Source organism: Astatotilapia calliptera, chromosome 5, assembly GCF_964374335.1.
Source record: "Astatotilapia calliptera chromosome 5, fAstCal68.1, whole genome shotgun sequence".
Taxonomy (NCBI): Eukaryota; Metazoa; Chordata; class Actinopteri; order Cichliformes; family Cichlidae; genus Astatotilapia; species Astatotilapia calliptera.
Window position 1 is genome coordinate 5,744,571 of NC_137426.1, and position 23,008 is coordinate 5,767,578.

Here is a 23,008-nt window from a genome sequence, read left to right on the forward strand (position 1 = left end):
CGAATATTAGATATTTGTACTTTATTTTATGAAAATATGTCCCATACATGTTAAACTATTTAAAAGTGGTGGACTCACTGACCAACCAACAGACCGTTTCATTCTAGAGCAATTGGAAAGAAAATGAAAAAAACCTTTTCTTTAGTAGATATGAATGTGCAAGATTGACTGACTGAACCAACTGGGTAGTCAACTAACTAGACATCGGTGGCTGCAGTTGCGATTATTACTCTGTTGTGCCTTTGTTGCTTCATGACACACGGAGAATAATGGCAGTTAGGTGTGCATAACACTTACAAACACACACTCAGGCTGTAGGCAAGCTAAGAGGAAGAGTGTGAGTTACACAAGCTTTGACAGGGCCTAATTATACAAGTCTCTAATGAACTGTAATTACTGACATTCACTGGAGCATCGAGGTCTATTGCAGTCATTAGGCTGCAGTGTTACACTCTTTCTGTATCGGCACTGACTGACAGAATTTCTTTTTTTTTTATCCCTTTTGTGATCTGTTGGCCTCTGCCTCACTGTTTTCTCATCTCTCTCTCTCTCTCACTCCCTGTGTCTCTGCACTACAGTTTGATGGTGACAACATGTACATGAACGAAAACAATCACGAGTTCCTCGCACCAAACCAGGTGAGTCCAAATTTCTAATAATGGAAGACCTTAAATAGTCTTGAAGCCATTTTTCTTTCACTGTTGTCAAGTCTTGTTGAAATGTACAATAAGTCGCTGTTACTGAAAGGAACCACACACTTATGTGACATAAGCTGAAAGCAAGTGGACTAAAGATATTTTATTCTTTTTTAGACTCACAGATATGCCACACAGAACATGCTATATTCCATATGTTGCATGCAAACAAATAAAATGATGTTACAATCATTCAAAGAGCAATTAACAGTAAAATTGGTAATGCAACATTTTTACATATGTACTTGACAATGAAATTTATGGACTACTTAATCTGCTTATTCAAATGCCTCTTTTAAAATTAAGCACTGTAAGCGCATTTTTTAAAGAACTATATTCTTGAAATATAAGACATGATGTTTATTAAATATACGATTGGTTACGTCATAATATAAAACATAAAACGTGTTCTTGTCTTTTATAAGTTGAAGCTGAACACTGCTGCTACGTTTATAGTGCAGTAGGCACTGGGTTAGCAATTCATCACAGTACTAACCTATCATGATTAGATTTCTGCTAAGTACACAGAAACCAGAGAAGCTAAACCAGTGAAACTATGCAAATTTCCCATAAAAAGAGCGTTGACCTTACTGTAAAGTGACAGTCGTCATACAATTTTACTTCCCTATATTCCTGATATTCAGTCATTCTCTTTGCACACAATTTTGGCAAAAGCCGACATAAAGAAATGTTTTGGCTTCATTACAAAGAATTTATTAAGTTAGAATGGGCGAGTCACTGCTCTTCTATAGCACATGGCAACCCTGCCAGATACACTGTAGCACAGCTGGTCATGAACAACTGGGAGACCATATGGTTGTGTTTGGACTGGGGGATTTGTGGAGTTTGGGAATAAGCCCATCTGACATACACAGGGGAGCGGGGAATTTGTCCCTGTCAATTGCAATTATTAAAACCAACCCGTAGGCTACAGTAGTTCTGTGTTTCAGTTGCATTTGCTTTTTTGCTAAATTTCTTAATGCTCTGGTTTGTTAAGGTTTGGCTTATGGCCCAGAGTAGGACACAGAGCTGCTTGTGTTGTCTTTTCTACACATGTAAAGTTAATTCAGAAGGCTCAGACTATTAGGACTGCCACAAAGTCATTTTAAGTGGGACAGCGCTGTTATTTGACAGATTTGTCATGCAGATACTTCACTTTCTAAAAAACTGCTAACCACTACTTTTATCAGTTAATTTCATATAGCACATGTGGCTTTACTGTAGTGCTGATTGACTGATTAGACATCAGCACCAGTTACTGATGGGAGGGCGAAGCATTGCGGTTTGTTAGAGAAGACAAGAGTGAGCGGCAGATAGGTAGAAAACAGGGAAGCAGGAGACAAAGAGACAGAGGGAAATAGCGTGAAAGATGGTGATAGGATGAGAGACGATTTTGCTTTGCTCTGTGTTATACTTTGTTTACTCAAGATCCCCTCACATTTGACATGTGCCTTGCTCTATTCTCCGCTTCACCAAGTTTAGCCTCTCGTTCCCTCTGACAGCTAGAATCAGGGAGGCCTAAGGGGTGGACACACACTCTGACAACAAAACATAGAGATGGGAAAATCCAAAAATCACTGATCTGCACCTCTTTAGCTGTGCTACATTTTTTATCCAAGCAGATTTTTAAATAGTGCGATCGCGCTGGAAAAAAGTCACTGTAAATAAAGGTTGAGGGCACCTTTGTTGAGACGGTTCACTGAACTTTGTCAATTTGAATAATCGTCACTAACCCATTCTACTTACTCTTACATTACACCGTCTTCGTGGTCAGCACACACAAAATGTAACCTCACTCGTTTTATGCATTAACTTTTCAATTAATTATTTCGTTGTAATGTTCTCAAACTACCACTCGGTAGCTCATTTTCATCATGCATTTCACATCAACGACATCATAAGCACTAATAAAGGGATTTTTTATATCCATGCATGCTTTCCGTTTCAGTGTTTAATCACTAAATTTGGAACAAAGCCGCAGTTTGATTGACATTATCAAAGCATGTTTTGATAAAGTGCAATCATTTCTTGCACTAATGCGACACGAAAAATACGATTCTATACCTGCTAGTATATGCTTCGTGTTCCTCAGAAGCAACTGCATTAACGCTCGTGCTGTTTGCAAGTGTTTAGGTAAAACAAGACTTATCCTTTATTAATTAGTGTTATTCTTACAGAACAGTTGGGTGCGGTATACAGCAGTGTGCTCTGCTATTCTCAGTATGTTCTATCTCGAACTTAAACTAATCATACTGCCTAAAGCTGACTTTTCTGTGGTTGCTGCTTTATTATCTCCCTCAACTTATCTTTCACCCATTTTCTCTGACTCCCCCTCTTTTGCTCTTTTGCTCACTGTTTCTCTTTTTCAGTCTCTACCCCCGTTGCATTTAAATGCATTTGGGTCAGCAGTTCTGCCTCGAAACTCTGTGAAGAGTGTATTTTTCAGTGCTCGGCTTTCTCTCACTTCGGTTTCACCATGTAATTGCTCTATTTAACGTGGCTTACCTATATGAATTAATTTTCTATATGTCTTGCACATTCATATAGGTCATTCACAGGGTGCTGGTGAGTAAATCTGGCAACGCAACCTTATCAGACTGTTCAGTGCTTAGATGGGTACGTTCTAGTGATGAGTCACAAGGAAATGGGGTCAGTGCCATTGTCATATCGATGTTCCCATGAGCATCGCTGTCTGACCCTCCTTAGTTCTCTGTAGAGTTTCTTTTCCCCCCAAGCAGAGTGACAAAGTGTTAGTGATTCAATGACAAGGTCATGGACCCTGGTCTTAGCATCAACAAGCTCTTTGTCTGCCCCTGTGGCCACTGGCCATTGTCCTGGCATCATTGTAGAAAAGAGTAACCAACGAGAAGAAGCTCTGGTATTTCCTAGTGTTGTCACAGTTTGAACTGAGAAAATCTCCACAGTGGCAAGGATTAGAGCACCTCCTAAGTAGAGAGGCTTTTGTATCATAAAGGTCTTAGTAGACCAGATCACCTGAGGTAAGATTCCTCTCGCTATAACTAAACAGAGCAGTGCGAAGCGACACGATCAAAGATAATGCACTGTGAGAGATTCCTTCTCATAGCTCCACAGCAAAGTGAAAGAAACAGTATATACTTCATCAGCACTTTACCTTGACAATGTTTTCTTTTGATGTCTTTCTCCCTGACTTATGAATTAATTTAGCAGAACTGCTGTTTGAGAGAAATATGTCACAGAAAAGAGAACACGAGGAGGAAATGGAAGGGGGAGGGGTGGAGATGGAGAAACTGCACAGGGGAATAATTCGGCTAATGGAGTGACTGTTTGGATATTCAGCAGAAGTAGGAATGGAGATTATGATCTCGCAATTAGCGTAACAAGGTTTTATTGATTGGCTGCTGCTGTAGCGTCTTTACTGCCAAGACTCTGCATGTGGCTTTAACATGCACAGTGTGTGTAGCCCAGCCAGTCACACTAGTTCTACTACTACACCACTACCAGAGCAGAATCTAGCTCGGTGTTACCATCGAGCCACGGCCATTTCCTGATCATCAAAGCTGAAATATTATGGATTGTCGAGTTGAAAGGGTCTGTTTGAATGCCTGATGATAAAGTGGACTACATTTGCATTTTCCGCTCACTTTTAAGTTAATGCACTGCCCTCCTTCCCCTTTGAGTGAAAAGCAGGTATAAAAAGGCAGCTTCTGATAGCGAGCAATTTGAAAGTTTGTCTGCCTGTTTTACATGCTCGGAGTTCGAATGATGTTTTCATGGTAAGTTTGATGCAATTTCTCATCTCACTTACTATTTTGTAGCTCATTGCTGGCAAGGATTATGGAAGTCCCATGGGTGTTGTAATTGTAATTAGAGAGGTGACTGCCAACAGCAGATCTGTTAGACATGTTAGACACGGAGAACTAGACAAAGATCGATGGAAATATTTTTATTTTTGTTTGGTTGGTTTTTTTTTTAGGACAGTCAGCAGCTGTGAACATCATTATGTTTATTAAACAAGTTGTCAGATTAAACTCATAATGGGGCTTTTGTGTGATTTTTTTTTCATCTCGTGTTTAATGAGAGATTTATTGGCATAAGAGCTCTTGTTAACAGATCTGAACAGATATGCCTGTCACATATTCTGGTGCTTAAACTTGCAGGAACTCCCCCCTTATGAATATGATTAAGTCCTTCTCTAAAGCTCCCTTGTGTCTCTCATCTTCCACCATATGTTTCTGATGAGCCATTGTAGAACATGATCCCATAGTCTTTTATGTCCAACCTTTGACAAATCTATCACCTCTTCCCTCTATGCTCTGAATTAAAGGCCCATTCCACCTTTCCAGTTTAGATGAATAATTCTCTTGTTTGGCAGCAGCCCAAAGCCCAGCCAGCATGTCTGGAACCTTGGTGGAGCCTGATTGGTCCGGTTCAGTCGTGTGTGACTGACAGGAAGCCCGCTGATTGGGGGAGACCGTATCTTTGGATCGTTGCACTGATTAAAGCCTCTCGGCAGCATTTTGTACACTCCCGCCGTTCGGGGTCCCCGCACTAGCGCCCTGGCACTGCTGGTCTGAATTACAGCTTGGTCGCATTAGTCTGATTTACAGCTTCCTCTTGCTGTTTAGATTGGAGTTGGGTACCAGAATGGCAGGCTCCTCCTCTACTACACTTCCACCTGCCCCCTCCTCTTCCTATTGATTCCCCTACTTTGTGCTTTACCCTCTACCCATCACCCCAATATCTCTAACCCTTTTTCTGCTGCCTCTTTTATCCCACCTCACCTGGTTTACTTTCCTTTTGACTCTCAATCCTCTACTAGTTCTTCTAGGTCACCCTTTTCTTCTTCCCCGATCCCTCAATTTTGCTTTTTTTTTTGCCTTCATTCCACTTCCCAATAAACTGTCCTCATACTCCATGTACACCCTTGTACTTGTCCTTCTTTTCAAATGTCCCTCTAACCTCTGACAACATCCCTTTACCTTTCCTACCCAGCAGATCTCCCTCTCGCTCTTTCTCCCTTTCGCTCCCTCACTGCATCTTTTGTGAAAATGAAAACAAAGAGCAGCCTGCCAAAATATTTCTATAGCCATTCGCTGACGAAGCAGGGAGCGGAGACAAAGCAAAAAGATGTGCAGGCATATTTGTCGCGGCAGCAGAAAGATGGAAAGCTCTGTCCCCGTGGCCTTTTTACAGTCATTTGGAAACTCCCCACCTCTCTCTCCTCTCTCTCTTGCCCTGTTTAAAAGCTCTCTGTTTGAAATACTCATCTGACATGGCATTATATATAAATGCACAGCTGTGTATTTGTATAAGGGCCTCGCTCTGCTAAGCTGTCCGTCCCCATGTTGCCCTAGGTGATCAGATGAAACTAATGCGATTCAACTTTAATGTGTTTCTGCAGGCCTTTCACCCAACTGGATAAAACAATAAGGAACAAACACCCACTCTTGCTAGGGTATAATAGAAATTGGGAAATGCAGTGTCTAGTCAGCCTTTTCATAACTGTTTTTTATTTGTATTTATTCATTTATTTTTAATTTTTTTAGTAAAGTTTCCCATGAATTGGTTTTTCCTCACGGCTGTGAAAAAAGGTTATGGGTTATTATAGAGGAAAATGTACCATTCAGCCACAATTCATTAGCAAAATACCTGGTTAATTATTGATGCAATATCTTCAAGGTATGAAAAAAGCCCAGACTTGCTATCGATCTATGTTGACTTATTTCCTGTGCTTAGAGAAAGTAGAAATGAGGTGGTACAATTTCTCTTATTAAACTAGTTAAACAGCGCACAGCAAAAATGTTGGTACAAAGCCTAAGGCAAAAAGGCTTTTATAGTTTTATATTAAATGTATTTGTGAGTTGGTTTTATCCCTCTATGTAGTGCTGTAGGGTGGGGTTATAGGAAACACAGTGGGCAAGAGCAGAACACAGACCGCAAAAGCCAGCACACAATCTAACCCTCTCTGTAAAAATGTACAGCGGATTGACTGGACAACAAGACACAGGTGGGAGCACTGCACTGGGGCCATAATTAACCACCCCACACTCACTGTTCTCAATGAGGGAAATTACAAAGGAAGGAAGATAAAGACAGGAAGTAAATACAAAAACATGACACACGATAGCTATCAAAGTAAAACAGCCAAAAGCCAAATAATAAGGATGCACTAAGACAGGTTAACAAAGAAAGCACCAAGACATGGATGAGATAGAGGAAGGAGAAAACAGGGAAACACTGAGATACTGGACACGAAAGAACATTAGAAGAAAATTAGAAACTCTGGAAAGAGAGACACATTCAAATATGAACTGATTACTCGACAAAAAACCCTAGATCCCTTTGGTTATCGCAAATACTCCCATACACAATGACTAATATGCAGAGAAACTAACAGAGGAAAGTTGGACTGGGCGTGTTAGGTATTGTAGACAAATATTCAAATCATTATTTTTTTTAACTCATGGTAGTCCCAGAAGTTAAGTACAAATAAAAATATACATTTATTTGACAGTTTAACTGTTACTTTAATTACATGCATTTCACTACACCCGTAGCCGCCGACAGCTATGGTCAAGCTCTGACTGTTGTATATAAACAACTTAGCTGTAAAACTGTGGCTCTATTCATAACTTTATTCATAAATAATTAAGCTACTGTTATTGCGCTTTATGCATGAATGTTGGATTTAGTTTACTTTATGACTCTGCAGACATTTAATGAACTCCTGCAAAGATCTGTGAGCAACTAATATCATTTTAGCTCCTGTTAATACTTCGTCACATCAGAATATAGAACCAAACACCTGACAGGACTAAACATAACCTATGTTTTGTCTTGTGCAATGTTTATGGAACAGTATGTGCCGTGATCTAGCAATAGGCTTGATGTTCAAATTCTGTCCTGCAAGCATTTTCAACTTGAGTGTTTTTCATAAGGGAGGAGCTTTGATGCTTCCCTTGATTTTGTTGCAAGATTTGTTTAGTCAGCATGATAGCAGTAGACTGATAGTGAAAGCATGTGGCATGTAATGAGAACTGGAAACACTGTACTAATCTGGGTTAGCACTGAACCAAACATACTTAAAAGAGTAACTTCTATATCTGAATTTGTTGCCAACTTATGACCAAGAATTAGTATTCACATTAGCATCTCGTTGGGGTTGCACACATTAACAGTACAGCTTGCTAAGAGTGACTATGCTAATATCCTGAGGTTTAATTAATATAAATAAACTGGCATAAAGCTTGTGATAGCTGCTTGAGCTGATATCCCTGTGTTGATGTTGTTTTTGGATCAACATACTTAATGTTGGTCAAGGTTCAATATTGCACGTGACCAGTTCTGAGTGGAGATCAGCAGTTTTTTGTGTTTTTTCATGTCACAAAACTATGACATCATATGGTAGCAATGTGATTGGTAACTTGTAGTGCTGAACCTGGACCAACATTAGTTATTAATGATCCAGGGACAACACTAACAAAGGTATAGGCACCATGTTAATTTAGTGCACACAGCAGCTCGCAATTATTAGATAAGCCTGAATGTTTGCTCTTAGTGTATTTTGTCATGTAATTGGCAAAATTGTTGCTTGATGGCATATTAATGGATTAAAAGCCTGTAGTTATCAGAGTATACTTCAGAGTCAAGATACATGAAACTATCATCAGAGACATTGAATACAGTAGAATCCTGAATTGAAACCTATGGGAGAGTTTGTTAATAGCAGAGGTGGTGGTAGAAGTATAACTGAGGGTGGGAAAAGAAGCTTTTTAAGAGTTTACTTTGGGGTAAAGTTGGCCATTGGATTTTTTAAAATTCAGTTTTATTACCTGGCAACCACTAAAATTAAAGTAAATTAGGATAATGCTTCAAAAAAGAATAAGCACCCAGAGGCGTTTCAAGATGGCTGCCCAGTGGCAAGACTTAACGGCAGTTGGTGTAAAATAAATGACTTGAGGCTGTGTTAGAGAAACTCTAGGAGCTCACCAAAATCAGGTAGCTGCCTTCTGGATCGACTCACTGACCGGCACGCAGCCTAGTTAAGGCTAGCATGTTCTTGTGTACATGTAACTCCTTTTGTGGACACTTTGGTGATACATGAAGTATGACTTGCAGAGCAGAACTCTAGTGAGAGACAGGAAGGTTCATTGACCCTGGAGAGCTGTCTCCTCCACTCTCCTCCATTCACAACCAGCCTCTTATTAACAATGGCACCAGGAGTACGACGGTCCAGATGTTATTCTCCTGCTCCCACCAGCTGTGCCAGCCTCCAATACACAGCCTCATTGACTCTGAACCAGCGAGGCAAGACACTTAAGAACACACTGACACCGGACTCACACAGAGTGTGCAATCTCTTACAGTAGGTTTTTGTTTTGAAAAGGGGGATTCCTAAGAAATGTTCACAAAAGCATTTAAGAGCTGAAATGACACACACATGGACACACAAATGCCATATGCACTCTCACCCACCACATGCTCTTTACACCCCCTTCTCCTGGTGTAGAGTTAGCAGCAGAGTTATTTGTGGGTGACAAGATCCTAACAATTCTGAGAATAATGCACATTTGTTTGGATGACTGCGCCATCAGCACTCCCTTTGTTATTTTGAACATTGTTAGAGTCAGTTTGTAAGGATCCATCAACGCTTTATTCTGCTGGGTTTTTTTTTTTTTTGTCCATTTACTTGTTCCTATAACAATAATTAGTTTTGTCATTCAGCCACAGTAGCACTATTGTCCACCTCCTAATAATGATTTTTGACAGCGGGCACAGAAAAGTAGATAACTGAAGAGTCATTAAAAATTAAAAAACAGTTGACTGGCTGCTGTTTTGGGCCTTGTCGAGTCTCTCTGCTTCTTTGACGTAGTCGTAACTCAGCAATACCTGTGGCTGTTGTTAAGTGTTGTTGAACAGGCGGTGGTGTGCCAATGAGAAAAGCTGAAAAGGCTCGGGTGTTTACGAGACATGGCTGCTCCCAACATGAAGCGACAGAGGGACTCTGGAAATAATACTGTATGTGTGTCAGTATAACATTGTAATTCTAAATTCACACTGTCACACAATAAGTTTGCTTGGGATTCTAATTTGAAAAGTGGGATTCATCTCTTTCCCCATGCAGCTTGATTTTCTGCTTCTTCCTCTCCGGTTCATCCTTTCTCCTCTCACTCTCTCCAGCCCTCTTCTCCACCCACACACACCAGTATCAACATCAGCATCACTCTAGATGACTATTGGGAAACCTGAGCTATCTTGTGCAACCATGGTTTACTTTTTCCAGCTGCACATACTGGGGATCACAGTTTTCACTGTATGGCATCTGCATGTCATTACCACAACAGGGTCCTGAACTCTTTCTGTGTTTCCAACAGCAAATACAGATATTTTCAAAATAAATATCAGCAAACAACTCAATTTGACACTAACACTTTTCTATTTTATCATGTTTGACAGCTATTTAAGAAAGATTTTATTGTTGTGTGTCAATTGAAAGTTCAGCAGCAATTATGTGGTTCTTATAGTTGACAGTGCTTCTCCATTAGTTATCTCTTTTGCCAATATTAAGTGTTTTTTGATAGTGAAGAAGAAATAGAGACAGCAAGAGCAAGGAAGGTCAGTAGCACATTTTTATTGGATCAAATTAATATGGAACAACCCCCCAAAAAAATATTAGCCTCAGAGGGCAGTTAGTTACTCGGCACTTCCATCCGTTTGCAGGATAAAAAGAAAGCATATGAGAAACAGAAAGAAACAGAGGTACAAGGGAGATTGTGTTTGTTATTTGATAAAGCCTCCCTTATAACCTCAGCATGTTGTGCAATAGCGCTGGCTCTCCTTCAACTCCGCGGCGTGCCACTTCAAATTAGTCGCTTGTGGAGAGGGTCTGCCCCATCTTTGCAAAATGCATTAGTACACCACTCAGAGCCTCATACAGCCTAGGGTTAAACACAAATTATATCATTTCTGTCATCCAATCAAATCAGAGCGACCTCTTGACCTGCGAGATGAGTCAAATGCATAATGAAATATGACATGACACAAAAGCTCTGATTCTAATCTGTTCTGACACGCGATCAGATGAGGATGACCTCCTGACCTTGACTGACAAGTGAGACGGGCACTTGGAACAGGATATATGAAGGAAGAAAAAGGGAAACTTAAAAGGAAAGGGGAGAAACACGTGCAATTAGAAAGGCTGGTTTGAGTCAGTGGTAGGTTAGTTAGTAATCAGCTCAGGGTCTGGGGTGAATAGGGCCATCTGCATCTTTTGACTTTAGACAGTTGGTGCTCACCTTAATTATTCTCTCCATATTTTCCTTTCTTCCCATTTGTTTCTCCGTGGGGTTTATGTCTTTGAAAGGGTTTATTTCCTCTCTCCTCACCCTCCTGTGCCACTCATTCACTGAACACATCCCAAGTACAGCATCTCAGTCCCCAGAGTTCCTGTTATGATTTCTGAACAGTAAAATACTGACAGATAAATAAAGCAGCCGGGCTGTTTTAGAGGGAGATGAGATGACAGAGGGATGGATAGGAAGGGGGCTGATCGGGGTCTAAGGAACGTGGAATAGGGCCAGAACTATTGGGGCTTCACAAGGGACAGAGCTGAATGGGCAAGCCAAGAGAGGAAGAGGAAAGTGAAGGTGTAGGGTGGCTGTAACTGGATCTCCTGCCCATTTCCATTCCCACTCTTGTAAGATATAGTAGCAGAGGAACAGCTATGGCTTTAATTAAGCCTGAGTTGAAGGAAAGAGATGGATAGATTAAAGAAGACGCTATGAGAAACAAGAAAGGGTATCAACAACAGCAAGCCAAGAGTTCACAGCTCTTAGATTATGTGTTTGAAAATAACTGATCTCTGTTGTCAGACAAGCATTATTTGCCTTTGCTGTATTACATTAAAACAAGAGCTTTGTGTACACTAGTAAACAGGATCATTTTTGAATATACAGTATAAGCCTCCTTTTGCGAGAGCAGTGACAGAGGGAATAAAAAAGTTGATGCTCTTAAATTCATCCCAAAGATAAATCCACTGTTTTCTTCATAAACCGGACTGCATGGAGTGAGAGATAACAAGGCCTTACTTGGCTTGCAGAGTGCTGCACGGTGAATTTTGGGAAGGTGTCAGAACGAAGAGTGCCAGAGGTGATGGAAGCAGTGATGTATGGGTATTTCAAGCATAAATCACTGCTTTGACAAAGCTCTTCAATAAGCAGATAAGTCCATATTAGCGGCGAGACAGATATGTCATCGTCTGTCTCTGAGCCGTCGGTCCCACCCTCTTTGCGAAACAGACGTTGACTTGGGAGGACACCGGACTCTTTCGTCCATGTGGAACGCAAGGATCCGGTCTGAAAACACAGCACTTACTGTGTCACTTGATGTCATGCTAGTGGAGATATTCCCAGTCTGTGGCCCACCTGTCAAAATAATGTTTGTGTCATGAAATTCCTTTGATTTCAAGACGAAGCTAAAAAAAGCAAATATTGTGAATACAGCTGAAAATAATGTTTAATGTCATTATTATCTTGTCATTATGTGTCAGATTTAAAATGCTAAAAAACAAAGAATATTTAGAGTTGTCACTGAAAGAGGACAATTAGTTAGTTATCAAAATAAACAGTAGTTTATTATCTGTCAGTTGCTGCTTAATAGCCTGATAATTTTATGCCAGAGCAACATTATGCCAGGAGGTCCAACATTATGCTATGTAATGTTGAAAAAGGTAAGTAGCTTTTAACCAAACATATGAATTGCAATTGACAGATGAGAATTTTAAAATGGATGTGCAATTTAATATTAAATGGGCAATGTCCCAAATCCTGATTTCTACAGGCATCATAACAATAATCTAATAAGTACAAGAATATAGAGATAATGAGCCATTAGCCACAGTCAATATCATCTCCAGAAGGCCTTGAATACTCAGGCAGTGTTACAGAGGGAGGGAGAGATCTGTGCCAAATAAAAGACAAGCTGGAAAGCTCCCCAATCAATGTTATTTTCTCTCTCAGTCCCAGACCAACTGTCTATTCATCTGTTTCTTTCAAATGAAAGGTGTGCTGGTATGTAACACTTACAGTCGAGAGATCTGTCTCTTAATTAAAATGTTACAGATTGCATTCGCTCGCACTGAAGACAACATACTGTGTATTGGAAATAATGTTCCCTATAGTGTACCGCATTGATCAGATGAGGAAAATAAAGCATGGTGAAAAACAGAGTGTTGAAAATAGAATCTGCTGCTTTTTGAAGGAGAACAGCCCCGACTATTGAAAGTAAACCAATGATGAGTACCTCAGAGGAAAAAAGGGAAAAAAAACAGGGGCTGCATGTTTGAAAAGCTACTTCCATACTAGGACACATGCTGGTCTATACGATCCATCATATACATTGCCTTGGTTTGGATTTTACTTTCAAAGAAGAAAAGAGTATACATTAGCCACAGTGTACATGTGGCTCTGTACATGCAATCTCATTCTGAATAGAGGCATATGAATAATTTATCTTGCCACAATCCAACTGGGAATGTCCTTGGTATTTACATTTTATCATCAAGGGCACTGGATGAGCCTTCATAGCAATCCAACACATGACACATCTTCTGTCCTTGTCCCTCTGCACAATCAAAGGCAATAGATGTGACCAGAAAAGTGTTTCTGTAGCTTGGATGTAGATTAATTTACTGAGAAAACAAAAGATTGATAAACACGCTACATGATGACTAAGCATGGTGGTCTTTAGATTACATAGTCTACTACAGTCAGAGTGAAGCACATGGTGGCTCAGAGGGACTCGCACAGGGACTCACTTCACACAATAGCTCCAATGTTTACAACAGACAATTTAGTTTCCTTCCAACAATTATGAGGGAAATTGAATCTCAGGAAATGTTCGTTTTCTTGTCCATTAGACCAAACAATAACACTATCCCCAAAGGTTTACAAAAACATCTGTCTTCAAAGGACAGTCCAGAAAATTAATATCAACTTGCTTGCAGGCTATGTCAGGACAAAGTAAATCAAATTGAGGCAATCGTTTACTAAATGTTACGCCAAATGAAAAGAAAGAGAGAAAAAAGAAAGAGGATTAATTCTAAGTGTGTCTCTATACTCTTGATTCAACAGTGAAAACCTCCTGTTTTTGCCATTACGCTTAAGATGTGTGCTTTAGACTTTTCTTATTTCTTCTTATTGACATTCTTATTGTTGCAAAATTAAATTTATCTCATGTGGCTTTGCGCTCGTTGCTGCACGTGGGATTTAAATAGAAAAACTGTCTTGGGTTTTTTCATTCCAAGGATGTAAAATGCTTATTCATACTACTTTATCTGTAATTGATGTGCTCAAAAATTACAAAATAGGCCATTGCACTTACCTTGATACTAAAACAGGGTTGAGAGAAAAACAAGAAAAAAAGCGCCCCGTATCCTTTCTTCTTCCTTCCATCTCCACATGCCCCTTATTTTCTAAAAGTATCTGTTTGAGAGATAAATGACCGCTCTGCTGCCGAGGATGACAGCCTACACAAAGATGATATTGAATTGATTTCAGAAATGTTGCAGAACTGACTGTTTGATGTATACTGCTAGACATGAATCATAAAAATTCTATTAAAAAACCCTTGAATGGCTGACACCAGAATATTATTTGTGATGATTAATTTGACTCAGTCATTACAATGGGAGTCAAGTTGGATCGTCTCAGACAAAATTGCTTTTCATTCCCCGTTGAATTTCCCTGCTATTTTTCTTTTCTTCTTGCTCTGTGCAGAACCCTGATCTGATTGGACTTACTGTGTTAGAGAGACAGCACGCGAATAGAGACTGTTGGTCTGCTATATTACTGATCGCTGAGCATTGTTTTGTTTTTTTGTTCCAAAATGAGTCGTTTAACATTTGAAGGAAAATTATACCTAATGTAGTAAAATGACAGATCAGAAGAACCTTTGTGGAATTTCTAGCTTGACAAAATAAAATAACACATTACAGTTAATGCTTGTAATCATAATGTTTAGCATATGCAAGTACACACACACACACATATATATTCTTTTCATGTAACTTCTGGAAAAAATGTCCTTCTGTTTGTTGGAAATGAATGCAATCTACTCAAAAACAGAATTTTTTTCTTTAGTTCCCTGTTTGGGAACCATTAGATTTATTTGTAAATTTTGCAATAGTATGGTTTTCTCTAAAATGTGAGTAGAGAATTGTAGTTGACTTGCCCATACCCTGTAGTTGCAGAGACACGTATGTCCAACCTTGCATAGAGCAATTTATCTTGCAACGCACCTGCTTTGTGACATTAATGATTTAGCTGCGAGTTTACGTTTATGGAAGTGTTTGCTGGGCGGGGCATTCACCACTCCTGACAGCTCAAGTAGCCATTTCCACTTTGCATTGTCTACTGTAGAAAAACTATAAAACACTGTATATTTCTACATTTGCAGCCTGTGTGTAATAGTCACAGGGACTTAAAATGGATTGATTTTCAGTTTCTGCTCAATGAAAACAGTGTATTTCACTTTATTTCTTTTTCTGTCTGTCCCACCACAGAGCTACACAGGTCAGACAGGTGGCAGTGGGGGAGGAGGAGGAGGTGGCGGCACTTCAAGTGGAAATGGAGCCGGGGACGAAGACTATGAGATCCCACCTATCACTCCACCTAACCACCCCGAACCTCCTCTTCTTCACCTGATGGAGCACGAGTCTACAGGCTACCTCGGTCACTCGTTGTCACACAATGGGCTCATCAACCCGTATTCCTACCCAGAGCTGCCCACACTTATGATGTCGAACATGCTGGGACAGGACAGTCACCTCGTATCCAGCCAAATGCCCTCGGTGAGTAGCGCACATTTAATCACAGTAAGAAAAATATTTAATACTTGGGAGTGATGAGTGTTGGTCTTAATCTTAAACTTAACTTGTTCTGGCTCATGCCTAAAAGAAGAAATGCAAATTATGAAGTAAGCAATGTCAACACATAGGATGAAATGATGATGGAGCAAACTTTTTTTGTCATTTTAAAGCATTTTGTGTATTTTAAGCATGAAAAATAATTTCAATATCTTAGCCTTGTACCAAGGGAAAATGTCGTTTTCAAGGCACAGTAAATGGGGCTAAGTAGGGAACTGAATGATTGTTCAGCAGTTGCCATGTCAGCTCTAATGCATGGAGAAAAGGATTGTGGGTAAATCCATCAGCATCATATCTGCCTCGACAGCAGGCATCGGTCAATCTGTCAGGCCTTCAAACATGAATACGTGCTGATTACTCCCTCAGCTCCACACAGAACTGCTCCTCTACAAATTAGCATCTCCAAACCATAATTGCATTCATGAGAACTGTTGGAAATAGAGCAGGTTACTATCACAACAAATGAGCTCTGCAAAGCTTATGCATCAAACATATGAGTAGACTGCATTAAGCAAATAATCTGTTTAGCAGTTTAGCAGTATACCATGCACAGTGCCCTAAATGTGTAATATAGCTTGAATTTGAAACTTTGAAGTTCAAATTAATGTATATATTAATAAAGATAAAAAAGTCCCATATATATGGAAAAGATGGCTGATGTTTTGATTGTAGGTCCCAAAGAAAGAACAGAAATGGTTAATAGTGTTAACGTACGATTTTTTTGTGTAACAGACGATGACTGGAAAGCCAGTAACTTTAAACATTCATAGCTTTATTGATACTGACTTGCATTATAAAACAATGCAGAAATAGTAACGCATACAGCTGTGCTGTTCTAGAAAAGGAGATGTTTTCTTCTTGTTCTTTCACGGTATCATCAAGTACAAACATCAGCAGTGTGTTTTGTCTCTGGCCATGTCTCAGTATCTTTTAGTTATTCTACACAATAAAGATATATGTTATACATATGAATATCAAGGTCAGGCATATTGTGTAACGTTCGTGATAAACAGAAGACAAGCAGCAATCAAAATATTTCCCAGTAAAGATCTAAACATTCTTTGCATTATATATACTTTAGTGCTGGAATACTCCCACAAGGTATTGGATTCATATGTCATTTATCTTCATATTCATTTCACATTTTGGTCATGACCTTTACTGCGGAGACATTGGTTGATTGGCCAGTCTTTCCCTCTGCAGTCAGGATATTTGTTACTGCTACAGAGGGCCACACTCTGTGGTTTTAATAGATTGAATACAGCAGGCTGGGTGATAAAAATGCATGAGATTTTAAATGTTCAACTCACACATGATGAACTTGTGTTTAAAGCACATGTAATGCAGCTCCTGGTAACCGCTAGGGAATCTGATAGCACTGGTAGATAAAATGATGCTTTTGGTTCTGAAAACAGATGAAAATTATTTTGAGCACATTTTGTAAATGTTCTATGTTACATGAATTTAATTCAAATTTTGTGTGCTTTAACACATAAGCACACTAATCAGGAAACAGGTTAAGAGATATTACACCACAGTTAAAATGATCTGTGATCTTTTGCCTTTTGCAAGTAAACTCCCAAATCTTGCTACTTCTGACTTTTTATAAAAGAGCTCTTGAATACATTTGGGGATCTTTTCAGAGCTCTGCTTCAACTTCACTTCAAAAAAGCAGCATATAAAGTGAACTCTGAATTTTTTTAATCAAATAGTCAGGCTGGCAAAACTACCAAACCGTAGCAGAGGTTCATTTGTGCTGAGAACGGAGTGTCTATTAAATTGGTGCCTCACCTTGACACAGTCTGTTGAGCAGAGTAATTAAGCAAACTCTGCAGTTCAAACATGAGTTGCTATCATTATGAATATCTCACTTGACATGGGTAGATAAATAATACAGGTTCATTCGAATTTTAATCTATTTTTGGTAGCTAAAAAACACAATGTACAGTGCAGCTGTGTCTGCTCGCTTTGAACAACGTGTGTGTGTCCAAGTGTGTCTGTGCGTTTTTGTGTCTTTACTATAAACAATATATCTGCTGTTGAAATGGATCCACTACATCTGGAGGTCAGGCCTTATATTCAATCTTGAGCACATTGAAAAAAAAATCCATTAGGGTTCATCTTTCCTGCATCAGCCATTCTATTGTGGTGCTGCAGTGAGATCTGTTTTCATCAGGCAGATTCAATACGTGAGCTGGGCAATGAAAAGAGTGCAATAGAGTTGAATGAAGAAAGGAGGGGTGAGGATAGAGTGAGAGAGAGAGAGAGAGATGGAGAGAGGGAGAAAGAGAGAGCAGGGCATTGTGGGGAGGAACGCTAGAAGAAAAAAGTAACTCTTATTCAAAATGAGCGTATACGTCCAGTTTTTGTACCGCCTGGATTTCATTATTAGATATTTTAAAGATAATTCAGTTGAGTGAAATGGGGTTATTCTGTCTCAACAAAAGGCTGAGAGCCTCTGGTTTTTAAATTTGTGCCTGTGTGATTCAAGTATGAGGACATTTGAAAGTACTCCAATGCAGGTGCAACAATATAAACATGAAATAAATAGGGCAATTATATAACAAAAAGGATTTAGACTCAAGCAGCATCGCAGCAACAGATGATCATAGCTGTTGAAGAGAATAGAGAGGGTGTGTTTTGTTTGTTGTGAAAGGGTGAACTGCGGGGCTAAAGAGTGTTTAAATCAGGCAGATTTAACTGTGGCCATGGATCTTAAAAATTTATAAAAAATGATTGATTGCACATATGCCAAAGCATGAATAATACAGAACAAGACTGAAGGTTTATTGCATTTTCTTCATTGACAATAAATTGCATTAAAATACACAAATTAAGGGTGTGTGTATCTAACGCTTGGTGCTTTTAGGATTTCATTTTTCTTTCCTCCTGTTAAAGATGTAAATCTTTGAAAATATGTAACAAACGTCAAGCTTAATTTATTTGGAAAGTACATTTATGAAACAGCTGGGCACTGTAGTCTTTAGTAAATATCAAAACATGACAAAATAGTTGATTTAGAGGTTAATTTGTTGGACAAGCAGCCAGTTAATACGCATTTGCCTGCTAGAGATTACTTGTGATTACTTTAAAAAAAAACTTTCTCAGTTATTCCCATTATTTTTATTCATTTATTCATTTTAGCATTTTTGGCTGGCTTGGTGGAAGCGTGTTACGTTTTGGGGCCCAGAACTGACCATAAATGGATGAGACCAGTGAGTACTAAGCTATCAGCTAACATTAGCAAGGTAGTTATTAAGCTAGCTCTAGCATGCAGACCAGAGCTAGGTGGTCTGTGTGCAAACATTAAAACATTAAAATGAGCACAGATTCTTGGATGGGCTGTATGGGCAGTGTTCAAAGCTAGCTGTCAATCAGGGCGGACACACCCCGACTTTTGATCTATGTCAGTATCCAAAGAAATAAGGTATAAAGCAACTTTCTTTTTTTTTTAATTTAACAGGCTGTAAACATGGTTTTAAATGCAGTTAAGTGGTCATTAGAGGAACTTAAATCTTTGTCAGTTCAGAGTTTTTCCATCTCCAGAGGTTAAAAGACTGCAAATACAAAGAATATGTTAGTGTGCTCATAACCTTAGAGTTTGCCTATGCAGACAGCATTTAGTTGATTGATCACTCACTTCTAATCTCTGTATTAATTTGATAAAAGTAACAAGGGTATTTATTCATTTTCTCCACTTTGCTGCCTCTCAAAACCCTCTAAAGCAAAACTGATTGCACTTTCCTGATTTTGTAAGGAGGCCATTTTCAATTCAATTTTTTTTCTTTTTCTTTCCTTTCTCTTTTGGATGATGGTTATTGTGTCTGAAGCTCCTCCTGGTCAAACCTGATATCTTTCAAAGAGCTCTTTTCTCAATGTTTTGATGCACTTGGCAGCCCCCCTATTCCCTCCCAGCCCCCCACCTCACCACTTTCCCTCGTTCTCTCTCCCCTCTCTCCCTGTCTCTGGTGCTCTCTCTGTTAATGCCCCCACTGCCATAGCATCTACAAGTTCCAAAACACATTAGACATTTAATAGCCTTGCTCAGGTTGCATTGATCCTATCAATACAGCCCAGAATGATACACATCTCTGTTGCTGCTGATTTCTGGCCTCATTGTTTTCTGTTACATCTCTCTTTACACTAAACTATACATATATTTTATATCCACCTTTTGCCTGTGCTGTGACCACTGCATCTGCAATATGTTTAAACAGGACAGCTTCATATTCAATTATGATATATTTATAATGGTCCCCAGTTGCCAGCAACTGGAATAAATTATCCTTTTTTTCATGTTCCTCAATTGTGCATGCAGTATTAGCCATCATCAAACTGGCTCAAGTGTGATGTTTTGAATATGTAACAGATGATGAATGTATAATCAGCCAGGAGATGTTATGCATAACAGCTAAGTATTAGCTGAGAGATCTATATGCACGAGCAGCCTTAGTTTCATCAAACATCCAGGTATTATCTCCCCCCCTTTTTTTTCTTTTCTCAGAATACACGATGTGAATCTGCTTGAATGAGGGTCAGTTTATTTGTAATGAGGGCTGTGGCGCTCTAAAGATCTGCCTGCTGCATTCATATTCAAATTCCATCCTCTAATTTCTTTTGTTACAAAATTTCAATGTAAGATTTTCCTCACAAGCTCTTTATCTTCATTTGTTGAGGTTAATTATCAAGTATTAATCCCATCTTGATTGTCACGTTAAGTTGGTTGGAAGCTTGCTCTTTTTCTTTCTTTCTTTTTTCTCACGAGGTATTAAGTGCTCCTGGCAGGTGCTCGCGCTCCAAGCCTGCGTGAAAGAAATATGAGCTGCAATGTCAACTGAACTTGTCACAGACAAGCTGGGATGAATTAATGATAAGAGAGCAGAGGTGTGTTTTAATGTTTTCTCTCTCTGATGGAGGGTCTCAGCAAACGTATTATCGCATACTGTACACCTGCTGGTTTTTGTATAAACATGAAACAGAAAAAAAGTGGATTAGAGATATGGCGATGCATTTATAGAGAAAATCATGGTCCGCATTTTAAGTTTAAAGAATAAAAACTATATCAACCAGCCTTCTGAGAAAGATTATAGTTAAATGTGTTTACACTTTTTCCATATGGACTTTAAAATTGTCTCGTGTGTTTTTTTTCCGACGTGCCTTTAAAGACTTTCGGCTCTCTGGGGCTTTGCTCGATTCTATACTTTTTATTCAGATGAAGAAAACCTATTTCTCCTTTGAAAGACCTTCATTTTAAGTCATTTTTTAAAGGGATTAGAGCGTCTGCAGAAAATGATGGAACGTCTGTCGCTTTTCACCACAGTTCAACAAGCTCAGTGATAGAATGGGACTTGTATTAGTTATTCCAATGTTGATTCAGGCACAGATGATTTTGAATGATCAATGCCACGAGTGGAACAAAAATCACTTGCTTGTTTGATGGCCCCTTGAAGTCTACAGGAAAAGGGAGGGCTGTTCTTTCAACTGCTCCCCCCCCCCCCCCCCCCCACACACACACACACACACTTTTTTGTGATTATTTATTTTCAAATTGTCCCTTAGGCTAATGTTCCATTTTGGCATTTCACACCGCCCTCTCCCATAAATGAACCATCACAGCCATAAATCACTGGACAAACAGAGACTTGTGCAAACCCTGAAAGGTTCAAAGATTTATGTAACACATTCATGTTTTCCACTTCCTCATTTTAGTACTCCACGGGTAAAGCCTAGCTAATAAAAGGTCCTATTAATATTTCCTGTTGCTTAGCAACGGCAGGCAGCAAGTAATAGCATTCTGTGGAAAAATAGATGACCGATAAGGAAAAATTCAATTCTTTTCTCATCTCTTGGGAGAAAGTGCCTTATTTCTCTGGCAATGTGATATGAAACTGTAGTTGTATATTAAGAAATATCCTAAAAGAAATATAGGTTATTTTCCAATTTCACCGTTTTAGAGGGATTTTTGTTGCAGCCCAGAATGGCAGCTCATCTTTTTTCTCTACCCCGATGATGTCAATTAACCTGCCAGATTAAGCTAAGAGGAGGATAAGATTTGACTTCATTTCTGTCTTTTTAATGAAAAATTCTAAAGGGATGGTGTCAAATAACACAGTCACTGGACTTTAAAAAGATCAGCTATGTGGGACAAATTGCATTTCATTTATATTGCATATGTAATTTAAACTTGTTTTGCACGAACACAGACCAGCTTCTGTTAAGTGCCATGTAAAACCTGTTCTAATAATACTTATCACCCTGATCACAGGTAACAGAAGAAGATCGTTGCAGTGGCAATTTTCAATTTAGATAATTCATCACATCATATTTCAAAAACATCAGAGTGAAATATGTGTTATCGCACACATGTTGTTGTCATTGTCCTCCTCTTATAGATTTGATAAACCACAGCGTTCAAGCAAAGAACAGAAGCTAAAGAAACAAACGCAGATTCAGCTGCAGCACATATCTAGTGTTATGAAGCAGATCCAAAGATAAGGGATTTCATATTACACTTAGCCACGCGCCCCTGCTGAGATTTATCATGCCATGAAATCATGCCCATATTGCACTATGCCCTATCTCAACAATCCATCAGCCCATTCTGCTTTCACCACCAGGAATATTCAGCTGTGGCGGCAGTGGAGAACTATCCCATGTCATCTCATGCTCGGACGCCTCCTCTGCTGTGTCACCGGCCACTAGTTCAACGCAATACTGCCACTCTTTCTGTTAATGTCTATAAGTGTGGCTTCATTCCCAGTGATTACAGTGCTGTAGCAAGCTAGTTGCTCTTGTGTTTGCCTTCCTTTCTAATACCAGACATGTATTCTGAGCTGTTCTTAAGCAAGAGACACCTTCCTCCTATTGTGCAATCACTATAAAAAAAGAAGTTTTGTAATCTGTTGCCATAATGTTTAAAACTTGAGGATGAGGTGAAGATCAGACATGTGTGAAAGTCTCTGGGCAAGAGGATTTTGCACACATCTATAACCTTGGCCTGACCTAGACTTGCATGATGCACACAGCACAATATTTTTCTTTAAGAATTGCATGGTTTTTGTTGTTTCTGTGTTCATTATTTCTGCATGCTGAATTTTTTTGTTGTGCAAGTATGGGCGCACCCACACACATGCACACAAAGTGCATTTGACACGGCAGTCAGGAGTCTCATTAGTGGGAGCAGAGGAGCCTTGCCTTCTGCTGTCAAGAGTGTGTGTCCCTACCGCTCCTCACAACCATCTCCTGCATGTCATGTCAGGCAAGGCTCTGATTCTCTGACGCCGTGCTTTGTGAGGTGAGCTCAGAGACACGCCTGGGCTGAGAGAGAGCTAGGAAAGGAGAAAAAGGGACTGTGAGAAAGAACAAGAGAGACAGAATATTTAAAGAAAAAAAAACATAAGGAACTAGA

General features: G+C 39.3%; 1 protein-coding gene across 5 annotated transcripts in view; it reads left to right on the forward strand.

Moving 5' to 3' along the window:
- Window positions 1-23,008, forward strand: part of tox2 (TOX high mobility group box family member 2) — a 105,028-nt gene that overhangs the window by 62,487 nt on the left and 19,533 nt on the right. For all 5 annotated transcript variants that reach the window (XM_080301598.1, XM_026166865.2, XM_080301596.1 and 2 more), the window contains exons 3-4: window positions 579-638; window positions 15,238-15,525. In XM_080301598.1, the coding sequence (XP_080157724.1) occupies window positions 579-638; window positions 15,238-15,525 (348 nt within the window). The remainder of the gene's footprint in view (window positions 1-578; window positions 639-15,237; window positions 15,526-23,008) is intronic.